The sequence below is a fragment of the Pezoporus occidentalis genome, unplaced genomic scaffold, assembly GCF_034315485.1.
Source record: "Pezoporus occidentalis ecotype Australia unplaced genomic scaffold, CSIRO_AGI_Poc_V1 ctg47, whole genome shotgun sequence".
Taxonomy (NCBI): Eukaryota; Metazoa; Chordata; class Aves; order Psittaciformes; family Psittacidae; genus Pezoporus; species Pezoporus occidentalis.
The window spans coordinates 1391524-1403662 of NW_026915802.1; the positions used below are offsets into that span (position 1 = coordinate 1391524).

The 12139-nt window shown below is 51.2% G+C and overlaps 1 protein-coding gene across 4 annotated transcripts in view; it reads left to right on the forward strand.

Moving 5' to 3' along the window:
* Window positions 1-3768, forward strand: part of ADCK1 (aarF domain containing kinase 1) — an 80467-nt gene extending 76699 nt beyond the window's left edge. For all 4 annotated transcript variants that reach the window (XM_062636165.1, XM_062636162.1, XM_062636163.1 and 1 more), the window contains 2 exons: window positions 999-1192; window positions 2623-3768. In XM_062636165.1, the coding sequence (XP_062492149.1) occupies window positions 999-1192; window positions 2623-2794 (366 nt within the window). In that variant the 3' untranslated portion in view covers window positions 2795-3768. The remainder of the gene's footprint in view (window positions 1-998; window positions 1193-2622) is intronic.
* The last annotated feature ends 8371 nt before the right edge of the window (window positions 3769-12139 follow it).

Sequence of the window (12139 nt, forward strand, 5' to 3'; positions counted from 1 at the left end):
TGATTCATGTCATGGCCTCTGTAGGAGGAGGTAGGGACACAGTATGTGTATGGGATCAGCTCTGCACCACACTGTATGACATTTACTGGGATGGTAGGAGAACTCAAATCTAAAAAGAGGCAGAGGAGTGGGGGCTGCCTATCTTGCGTGCTGTGGTGGTTCATGTTTGGAGGGGAGCCCGTCTTATGTGGCTCAGGTTGTAGTTACTAGTTATTACTGGGATCTTACAATGGGCAGTGTGTTTGTTAGAAGCTGGGAAAGCAAGGAACATGAAAGATCACTCTGTATTTACCTGGATCTTACACCCTTTACCTAAGCATCTGCTAGTGGCAGCTGCCAGACAGGATATGAGTCTAGATAGACCCTTAATCTGACAGATGACAGTTTTTGATCTTTTGGGTTAGTGTGACTCTTAACTGCATAATGCTTTCTCACCTCTGCTGAATTTTGCTTAGGATAAAGGACTCAACTAGGGAAACAGCTTCATCAGTATAGCATAAAGCCATCAGTTGCATGGGACAGCAAGACAAGGAGCAGCCTGGTTGTCCTTTCAGCATGCCTCTACCTTCCTGAGCAGTCTGTGCTACCTGCAGCTCCGCCAGCTTTGGGGATGGTGAGGTGAGAATCAGTCAAAAGGTTACAAGGGCAGTAATGAGACATGGTTGCTGCAGGCTGCCTGGGGTCAAGAACTGAGGTAGCAGCAGGTGCCCTGTTCTCCTGAGATGCTATTAATTTTGCCAGTGAGGGGACAGGGCCTTATCTCTCTGAGGAGCAGGTAGGGTATGGCAGGAATGATCTGTGACTGTGCTGTGAGTGGTTGGGACAGCTAGGTGTCTGCAGGAAAGCAGGACAAAGAGCTCTTTAGCTTTTGACCTAGAGTCATGGTCTGGAAAGACACCATCTCCTCCTGCCAAATTTCAGCTGCATCTGGACCTGGCTTTGCCATGCACTCTCAACTTCTCTCTCCTTTCTCCCTGACATGATGCGGCTGGCTGCAGGATATGGAGATCCGGTCCAACACTGCTACTTACCTACCCCAGATCACCCAGCTGCTCAACAATGTCCCCCGCCAGATGCTGCTGCTGCTGAAGACCAACGACTTGTTAAGGGGGATTGAACTAGCTCTGAACACACGGGCCAGTGCCAGCTCCTTCCTCAACATGTCTCGCTGCTGCATCAGAGCCGTTTCCAAGTGAGTCTCTTCTTCAGGCACCACAGGCCAGTCATGGAGCAGCAGGGGCTGGTTGTCCCTGCAGGCAAGGAGCCAGGGAGGATCCCAGGGCCAGCAGGCCAGCCAGGGCCCAGTCCCACAGGAGCTGGGCGAGGCAAGCAGGACAGACTCTGAGAGGTCAGGTCCAATCGAAAGTCCATGTTGTAATGCAACTTCCTGGCAACAGGGCAGGTCCAAGGTCAAACCAGAAAGTCAATATGTAGATCAGGTATGGTGGTTGTCAGACATGTCTGTAGTGACAAGGCAGGGCTGAGGTCAAGCAAGAGGTCAGTATGTGAGCTGAAGTACAGGTCAAGGGGAACAGAGCATGAGCTGGGGGCCATTACTCCTCCAGTGTAGCTCAGGCAGGGACTGAAGGTGCAGGTCTGAGATTAGCCTGAGTTCCTGAATCCATGAGCAGAAGGCTGGGGGAGATCCCAGGCTAGTCAGGGACATAAAGGCTTATTAGAACCCCCCACTTAGGGCCCTGACAAGGCCCAACTTGACCTCTTGCCCTCTTACTCTTAGCTGTGGACCATTCCCACTCAGTATCACATCTGCTGTGGTCCTGCCCCTGCTCAGTTGCACATCTCAGCCTGTCTGTGTTGTTCTCATACCCATCAGCCTCTCCAGAGGGCAGGTCTATCACCCTGCAGCTGGGGACAGGGATGGAGTTGGAGGCCTTAGGATTTAGGGTTTGGTCCCTCCAGAAGAGGAGAAAGGGTTTCCTGTCCATTAGAGTCATCACCACTGGAAAGTATTTGTGGGTAGGAAAGATCACTGAAAGTTTACTGCTGCCAGTTTCTCCAGCCTAATTGAGGGGCAAGGGCTGACTGTGAAGATCAGGCTGATATTTAAAAGCCGGGAGAAGGAGTTGTGCAAGCAATTTCCATCTGTGAGTCTTATGAGTCAATGCACTTCTGCCTCAGATTCCTCCTCTTTACAGGAGAAATAACATCTCACTGATGAGAGACATGCAAATCCCAGTTAACCTCTGCTTCTAAGGAAAGGTGGAGAATTACTTTTCCTGGAATTAGTGTGTCAGGATTGCTGGGCTCTTATGAGTATGTTACCAGGAAAGGCTGGCTATAGGAGTGTGTACCTGTTCCTTTTAGCTGAAGTGAAGCTGGGTGTAGAAGCAGAGGATGCCATGGCTCAGAGTCAATATGCACAGGGGTGAGAACTGGGCTCACAAGGGAGCAGGCTGTCTCTCCTGCCAGATTCGTGCTAGGAAGGCAGTCCCCAGCTCCCCAGGAGCATTACTTGGAAAAATTCCCTATTCCCATGGGTCTCTACTGCTAGTGATTCTCCAGATGTGGGATGTTCCCCTCCCCAGGGAAGATGTATGACAGGCTGCCTTCCCGATGGGCTTCATCCTGCCGCATCTAATGCAGCTGTTTCTTTCATTCTAGGTACCAGAGAAGCAAGAGTCACTCGCTTTACAGGAAGGCCCAGATTTCACTCACAGAAGCCCTAAGCCTGTGGCAGATCAGCTTGTATGAACTCTTCCTCTGGCTGAAGGGGTCTCAGCTGGGGAACTGGGTCACTGCTCTCCTGAGGCGGAGGCACCATTCTATGTACTGACATGAACTGGTGGGAGAGGCCCAGGTGCTCCTGCCCTCCCTTCTGCTCTCCACAGCACATTTGCCTTTCTGACTGTTTCTGCTTTTCTGTGGGCTATTTTGGGGTCTTGTTCTATGTTACGTGCTGCACTGTCTTTCTGTCTTTGCCTGTTACAGCATTAGCTTTCTCTGTGGCACTGGGAGCTGAAGTTGGTACTGGAGCTCTGTCATTTCATGCTTTAGGAAAAGGAGGTGTGGGATACTGTATGCCAGGAAAGGCAGGGTGCTTTCTTTCCCCATCTGAGCACGGCAAATTCCATTTAGATTCCAGTGGAAAGCAAAATCCTCTCCTTTGCTCTTTCTTAAATAATCTTACAGAATTTAAGAGAATGCCAACCCTGCCTAGAACGCCTCACATTTCTCAGCCCCTCAGAGAGAGGTGGTCAGTCCCTTTAAAATCTAGTAGTGTTTATGTTAGTTTTTGCAATCTCCTTAGTCTGATTTCTGTTCAGGTCTGCAGAGATTTTCTCAGAGGAGTGAGACCTTGTGGAGAGCTGGCACTAGGGCTTCCTCTTCCACCACCAGGGAAAGGGGAAATTGTGAGAGTGGTGGACTGGGACTCCAGCTTTCTGAGGTTCATCTCCAGTCCTGTCAGCAAGTGCCTCTGTGTCTTTTGACTTTTCCTGGTCTGTTTCCTTTCAGGTGAAATGAGGGAAGGGGACACTGGTCCTGCCTCTTTTCCAAAATTCAGGAGGAATGACAACTCAGGGCTCTGAAACTGCTGGTAATGTGTGTGTTGTGTAATGTACTGCCACATAGCAAAATAAATGTGTTGTAGCAAAGACCTCTGGGGGAGGGGTGCCTGGCTGTGCACTCAGGGTGACATTTGGGCCTCTAACTTCAGTACTGTTTCTCCACTGAGTGAGTGATGCCAGGCAGCCCTGCTACCTGCTTGCAAGCCAAATAAAATGACCTCTTGGTCCTTCCTCTTCCTAAGAGGTTTGTTCCATATCTGGGCCTTCTGGAGCTGCATCAGATGTGTATTGGGATAGAATGGAGGAGAGGGTGTCATTCTGCTGGGAGCATGCACCACTTCTTGCCGTCCAGATCCACACTCAGCCTGCCGCCTCCCTGCCCGTGGGAGTGCGCTGCAGCACATCTGTGAGACGTCACCATCCCTGTGCCATGCACTGAGCATTTCACCTCGTCACTGCCTGTGACGTTTCACTGTTCCTGCCTCAGACAAAAACCTGCCACTTGCTCAATGGTACAACTGACAGATCTGATGGCTCTGACTCTGCAGCTATGGGACAGTTACCAAGAAATCTCATTGAGAAGCCTTCTTTATGTGAGACACATTTGGGATCCTGGGAGACATCCCTGATGCTTGTGAGGACTTCTGTAGCCAGAAAGGGTGGATGGAGGTGACTGCTCAGATCATTTCAGCTTTCTCATAAACTGTCTTGGTGAAAGGGGGCACAAAGAAGAGATGGGAGCATCCCTTTACTGCCAGTGGGCTTGCTAAGATGAGGGTTATTACTCAGGCACTAGACTGTGCCTGAGGGCAAACCACAAGACCATACACTCTCTCAGTTTGCATGTGGTTTCCAAGCTTGCACTGGTGTGAGACCTCACTTTGCAGTGAGCCTGTTTGCATGGGAAGGAAAGCAGGAAGCAGAGTGGGTAAGTGTGTGTGTCAGGCTCTGAGAAACTGATGCTCTTGCTTGCTGTGTGGGAGAGAGAAGGGGTGTAATCCAGAAAAGGTACCTTACTACAGGTGTGCTTGGGCATGAGTTAATGACTGTGGACAGGTGGCTTATGACAGTGACTGTGTACATATGCAAGTGTGTAGGCACAGCTGCCTACCTCAGGATTGCCAAGAAGTGGTGTGTGACTGGTAGAGTTGTGGATGGGGAATTATGGAACATGGATGTTTGGTCTCCTGTGCAGTCAAATCACCTGAACCTGCCATTAGCTCTCTGAGCCCTTCCTGCCATGGGGCAGCAGCAGAGTGATGTGACCTCCCATCTTTGATAAGAGTAAAAGAAAGAAACGCTTGGTAAGACTGAATGTTCTTGAAAAGCTTGTCCCCAGCCTGTGGAATGACAGGTCAGAGATTCCTCTGACTTCTGGGTTGATGGTGTCAGGGAATGGAGTGGTGGTGTTTGCAGTGATGAGACTCCTGAGTCAACAAGGAGTCACAGGGCCCTGGAATATTGGTCCTGCAGCCTGTACATGAGTAATCTTGCCTACATGAGCAGTTCAGCTGAATCAGTGACTTGCTCAGGCACTTAATGGCTTGTAGGCTGGCCAGTGTGGGTGGGCCTGCTGTGCTCTCCTCACAAGTAGAGCTCTGCTCAGAAAATTGGCTTGGTGCACCCAGTAACATCCAGGAGACCCACCAGCAGTGGTCACAGACTGCATATCCTCATTATATAGCTGCCACTGCAAATACCTTTTCCTGTTCATGTCTGGGTATGCTGACCAGAGCACCATGTGGGTCTCACTAATATCTGTGTGTGAAAGCGAGACCCAGATTGTGTCCCTCATTTCCAGACAATTCCATATTGTGGATGGTCTCCGTGCATCTGTGTTTGCATTGACTGTTGAGCCCCTAACTCACTCTTGGCCATGCCTGTTCTTTCCAGAATCCCACCGAGTGCTAGTCCTGCTGCCTGAGAAAGGTTCTCTGGCTCTGAAAGTGGTAGGGAACCAGCAGCCTCTCAGACTCATTTTGGCAGCATGCAGCATGCAGCAGGCAGAGTGGGGTGTGTTTGGAAGAGCTTTGTCTATTGTCATTAGTCTCTGCCAGGAGGCTGCATGCTTAAGTGTTAGCAGTGGGACGACTCTGTCAGTTGTGCTCAGCTCTCACCCTTCCCACAGTCAATCAGTGAGGGTTTGCCTGAGGAAAGAACAAGCAAACACCCGGAATCTGACCCTTTAACATTCGTGCCTTGTCTTTCTTTTGAAAGCTCGCAAAGGTAAATGTGTTAAAAGGGTTTTGAAAAGACACTTTCTCATCCCGATTTGTGGTTGTCAAACATAAGTAACCTGGATCAGCTCTGTGCACTTGGCCTCTCCTTCCAACCTCCATTTATGTGTGTTTTCACCAATAGCAGCCAGCCTCTGCTGCTCTGCTTGCAGGTGGCTGCTGTCTGCCCAGCTTTAGCTGTGAGGAGGGAACAGAGGTTTGATGCGGGCACTAACCCTTGGCCTCGCAGCAGGCTCCTGAGCATATCAACTCTTTCTCAGGGCTGACAAGTGAGGGGTAAGAGGTGGGGTCAGAGGTGCAAAACTCATGGACAACTTTCAGCTGCTCTAATATGAAATACTACATTGTAGCCTCGTAGCATCTCCCATCCTGAAGGCTCTCAGTGCTCTGCAGAAGTGTTGGGGAGCCAGCAGTCACTTCATCTAGCATTTAGATGTACTGTCATTAGGTTCACTGGAGGTGGAAAATGGGGCAGTTGGGGTAAATGGTGTTGCCATGCAAAACTTCAGGAATTCAGGGTGTGAAGTGAATATGGTTTTTCATTTCGAGCTGAAGAGAAAGCTGGAGAGAGCGTTAGTCCAGGCTAAACACCGTAGCCTTTACCTAGCACATCCAGTGACCTTTAATGATGACAAGTGGGTGGCATATAGATTTGCAGATGAAGGCTGCATGGTGCCCTCTGCCATCTTGCAGGGGCATATGACCCTTGTGCAGTTGCAGTATAGAAGCTTTCCAAATGAATCACTCCCTCCTTCCCATAGCAAATGTACTGTGACCAGCAGGCAGCCTGGCTAGCACCAGTCATTCCCCTTACAAGTGACTCCCCTTGGGTGACTGGGGCTACCTTCCAATGCATTGCTTGGCAGGGCTCTTCCCCCAGCACCACCAGCTATCTCCATGATCTCCTGGTACCATTCTGCCTCCGCCCTGTACCCAGAGACCAAAGGGGTGGGGGCAGGCTGGGTCTTGGAGCATGCAAGGAGCCATCACCCATAGAATGCTGTGCCAGGACACTCAGCATTCAAGTGGGAGCAGAGAGGGATGCCTGGAGGAGTGCAGCCCTCGGGGCAGCCAGTGCGTTTCCCCTTTGTCCTGTGAGAGCTTGATGACTAGAAAGGGGGGACAGACATTTCTTCCTCCTTGGGTCTTCTCTAGAAGCAAGAGGCTGGGGCTGGCTCCTGCTCGAGCAATCTGAGCTCTGGCCATCCCCATTGCAACCAGGGCATGTCACAGTATCACAGTATGCTAGAGATTGGAAGGGACCTCAAAAGATCATCTAGTCCAATCCCCCTGCCGGAGCAGGAACACCTAGATAATGTTACACAGGAATGTGTCCAGGCGGGTTTTGAATGTCTCCAGGGAAGGAGACTCCACAACCTCCCTGGGCAGCCTGTTCCAGTGTTCCGTCACCCTCACTGAGAGGTGACTGTGTGATGGTGAGAAGTCTGGTGTCTCTGGGCCAAGCTGCTGCCTCCACTTCGATTGCCACCTCAAGCCATGATGTATGGAGAGAGTCTGCAAGGCGCAGAGGCTTTCCACTCCTTCCCATCACCAGTCCTCTTGTTCTATCAGCCATGGGGGTAATCTCCAGCCTCATCTTGGGCAAAACCTGCGTGTTTCAGTGCCTTCTGGAAAAGAAGTAATGTGCACCTTCCCAGGGTCCTGCTGTGGCTACCTCAAGCTTTAAACAGGCTTTAAACCAGAAGGTGATTCTGCATGCCATTTAGCTGAAAGCTTCCTGGGCAGGCTGGAGGGATGCTAAGTGTGTGATGGTGATCAGACGCTGTAGAGCTAGCACTGAGTGTTTCCCCACTGAGGGCATTCAGCAGACAGAGAGCTACACCCAGCCAAGAGATCTCCTCCGTGCCAATTTGGAAAGCTGTCACTGCTTCTTCGTGGGGTAGTGATCCGTGTCTGTCCCCTGCAGGGATCATTGCCATGCCTGTGCCTGCAGCTGCTTCTGCTGCAGGCCTGGGCAGGACGTGACTGCGCTTACCCGTGCCTCCCGCAGACCCTGTGCAGCTGAAGGTGACCTTCTCAAAGGGTAATAGCCTTTCCGGGTCAGCTTGTGTGACCCAGAGAGCATCGCTGCGCCTGCCATCCTCCGTGGTGCTCCACTCAGCCATGGTGTCAGGACATGGGCTACTCTTTGCACAGCTTCCCTCTTGAGCTGCTTGCTGTAACCCAGGTACTGTAATTTCTGATGGTCTGGTAAGGACTGTTCACCCAGACTGCATGAGCAGTGTGGAGTGGGGGAGAGCTTTGGTTTTTTACTATTTCATTTTATTTCACTCAATTTTTATTTTCATTTGGTTCAGATTCTTTCCTGCTGAGCTACTTTTCCCTACTCTGATACATATGAGCATAAATAGCACTACTAAAGCATCTTTCTATAACTGGAACACTGCAAAGAAAGGAACAAGACTTAAGTCTGACCTAGCAGGACATGTCTGGATGTAAAATGCACGTTAGCTGCTGGGTGGTTTGCAGGCCTGCAACCCTGTGTATAGTGTGGATGTAAGCAAGCAAGCGTCTCCTCATGGTGGCTGCCCTGTGAGTCTCTGCTGTCCTCTCAGCCTAACAATCCCTCTAACTTACAATTAAGCGAAGGCGGAAGAGGTTACTAAATGGTAGCTAATAAGCAAAGTGATCTGCATGAAGCCTGGTATATTGCTCTTAAAGAAAATGTGAAAAATAATAATCATGGCCATTGCTATTACTGCCTTGTGCTTCACTGTGGCTAAACTATCCATCATGCCGATAAGGCTGAAAGGAGAACTCGGCAATCTAAGATGCCTGTGTCACAGGGTAGCCAGTTCCACGGCTGCCTATGCTGCGCCCAGTCTGTGCAGGGACTGCGGTTGCTCCTCTGATTTGTGGGACCATCAGATAGATCAGAGCAGGGTGAGCCTGCTGGTGTAGCTACTGGGAGCATGTAAACAGCAGTTCTGCAACACCCAGCATGGAGACTTACACAACAAGGTGATGTGGGGTGGGCATTTACTTGGGGTATCAGCACACCTGAAATGCATTGGTGTGAGCTGGACAGAGTTCCAGAGGAGGACAGGGGGAAGAAAGCAGGTTGATATGATGTGGGAAGTCAGCTAAAAGTACGGTACCACTAACTTTGCACAGCAGTTACTGTGCAGTACTGAACAGTCAGTTTGAGGGGAGAAGAGTTTCATCCCAGAGGAATCATACTTGGCAGTTGTGTGCCCAATTGTGAAGCCAGGGAACAGGACAGAGAGATGTGCAGACTGTGCAAGGTCACCCTCATGGCCTTGCTGGTCAAGGGCTGTTCCTTGCAGTTTGCTCTTCAGCCCTCAACCTGCCTGGGTTACAATGTTAATGCCAGTCCTTTATTTTGAAGATTGCTCCATGGTCTTACCTTCGGGAGCCCAGTCCCAGGTCTTCTACCCATGGTTTCCTTTGGTCACTGTGTTCCCACGCTCTGCCAAGCAGTCATTTGACAAGAGGTAGACCCTGGAGGAGCCTCTGTGGGAGGGTACAGGGCTGCAAAGCTTATCACGTGCTCCTCTGCCATGTGCCCTGTTCCTGGCAGCACCTGAATTACACTGTGGGAGTGGATGCTCCTACGGCCCGTTCAGATCCACCCACCAAGGCTGGGCTGGCAAGCCCCACTGCGATGGTGTCACTGGGTCTGGGTGCGCTGTGTAAGCTCGCTCCGCAGCCTGCCTACTGCTGGGAGGGGGAAGGATTATTTATTTGCCATGTTTTGCTGCCAGGAAAGAAATCACGAGTACACATGTAGCGAGCAGGCGGAGTGCAGTACTGGCTGTTATAATTGGCAGTTACCCCCTTCTCTTGCTTGGGGGCCTCTGGACATCAGAGCATGGCTGCTGAAACGAAATGTTGTTAAACCCAGGACATAAATCATGGGCAGACCACAGAGCGCTGCATGAAGGCTGCCCCTGGGGTTTAGCTCGGCCTCATGATGCTGGCAGGGAAGGTCTTCTGCCCAGGGACCCCACTGGGCTGGGTCACGCTCTGTGTCCCAGGCGGCCCCGTGCAAATGTGTCCTGCAGAGCATCAGCCAAGCAGAGCCCATGAAATGGCTCACTGCCTCTTTCCTGTCCCTGTCTGTTTGCCTCCAGGCTGGGCTCCTGTGCCGCCCTGCCACAGCTGCAGCTGGCCCTATCTCTGGCCCTTGGGGAAGGTTTCAGGAGGAGGTGGGACACCTTTTGGGATGGAGGAAGAGGGAGAGGGCTGCACCAGGCCACTCAACTCTGGAAATCAACAGTACCATTGTATCTAGGGCTGCCAGTCACAAAAAGTAACTGTGCATGAGAAATGGCAAAGGTTGGGTCCATCCCTGGGCATCTCAGGCCAGGTTGCTTGCTCACACTCCCCAGCCCTCACATGTCCCTATGTTCCCCTTTCTCGTCTTGCTCCCGTTCTTACAAGCTCCTGGCTACAGCAGACACAGGGACCCTCCTGCCATATGCAGAGCCCTAGGCCCCTAGCAGGTATGCCCTGAAGCCAGACCCAAGGGAGGTAGATCCCCAGCAGCTGCCACCAGCCAGCTCAGGCCATTCCCTTCTCCCCCATACAGGCTGTTTCCAGCACTGGGCACCCCTGGGGACACCCAGCCGGAACCCCTGCGGCAGTGACAAACACAATTACCTCGCTGCTGAACTCAAGGAGTCCCACTGAGCTCTGCCGGCCGGCCGCTGAGACACTTACCTGAAATTAGCTGTGGCCAGCGCGGCACAGAGGTGAACACGGGTGTGATTATGAATGCACTTCTTGTTTGTCTTTTCAGTGCCGAAATCCTGTCAGCAAGGAGAAGCGATAATAACATGCTATTAAGTTCTTTCTGGATAATGTAATTCAGGAGTCAGGAGGCAGTTTGGTCATTTATGCCTTTGAAAAGCTCAGAATAATTTTCAGTGTCATTATCTTCCATTTTAAAGAGCCCGTTTCAAACATCAATACCAGAAGCCCCTCTCCTCACTGCCTCTCCCTTGCTTGTGTGCTTTTCTCCCACCTTTTATTCCTGTTTTCTCTGAGTTTTCAGGGATTTGGGGTTTGTTTCCAGTCATTCATACACCCTGAAACACACACCACACCCAGCCCTTTCTTGCTCCCTTTCTCTTTTTATTGTGGGTTTAGGAACTCAGTGCTATTTTATGCAGCATCTCTATGTTGTGGCTGGTGAAACAGCGGCTTGCAAGGCGAGGAAGCACCACTCAGCGTTGGCGGTGTTGGGAGGAGGGTGGGTGCGATATGGATTCAGGCCAGCAGGGAAGGACCAGGATGGCAAGGGTTCATGGAAGTGTGCGTTCCGTGGGGCCAGCCGGCAGGCAGGGACAGCCGGGAAAGCCCAGCTGCTCCCAGCAGCGGGGCACTGCACACTGGGGGGGTTCTGCTTCCATTGTGATGCCCCAGGAGCGAGCAGTGCTGCCGCAGCCTTGGTGCTGGGGAGCCCATGCAGTCTGGCCACCATGGCTCAAGCAACCACCCTGCTCCAGACCGCCGCTCCCTGAATCTCTGCGAGCATGGCCACAGCCAGTGAGTTGTATGTGGAGCTTGATGCATCATTATGTTCTTTTGCTCATGCTTTTGTTAAGGGTGTACTTCAGTGCAAGCGGTTAATGGATTTTTTTTTGCCCTGAAATAGCCCCCAGGATAGAGAGCAGAGAGGCTCCTTAGCAGATGCAACTTCAACACCAGCTTACACTGCAGGCATGAAAACAGACAGATGTCTCTGAGTGAATGCAGCAAAATTTATTTTCCAGAACTGGGGCAGGAAAACAATCCAGCTCCTCTGCTGCATGCACAGAGCACGGCTGAAGAGGAGAATTTTATTCATTAAGTTAATTGGCAATGATCCCTGAAATGCCAGCCTTGGCTTTAAGTTTGTTTCTAGGCTTGGAAAGCATCCTAGCCCTTCTGTTTTTAAAAGGGATGGGTATGTGGCTCCTTTGACTTTTTATGTGCTGGCACTGCCAATGTATCCATGCAAATAGGAGGGATAATGCCCTTCCATTTGCTGCCTTCTTCCCTCAGAGAGGGAAATGGGATCTCCCAAGCAGAGTACAGAAAATCTGCAGGGAGCAGCCGAGAGTTGTATCCATCATTAAGCCTGGTTCATATTGTTCAGCAGCTTCTGAAGGAACTGCTGGGCACTCATGTGCCACTGAAGCCAGTAGTGGAGTCAGGCACGAGCTTATTTGCAGAGAGGGTGTGGGAAGGCTTGCACAGAGTAGGCTCATTGGCCTCCCTCTGCCTGGAAGCAGCAGGAGCACTATCAGCACAGTGCGACTTCAAGACAGAGCTGCCGAGCACCATTAGCATAGAGGATACAATCTCCTTGGAACAGGATGAAGAGGGATGAAGATGCTCTTTCCTTTG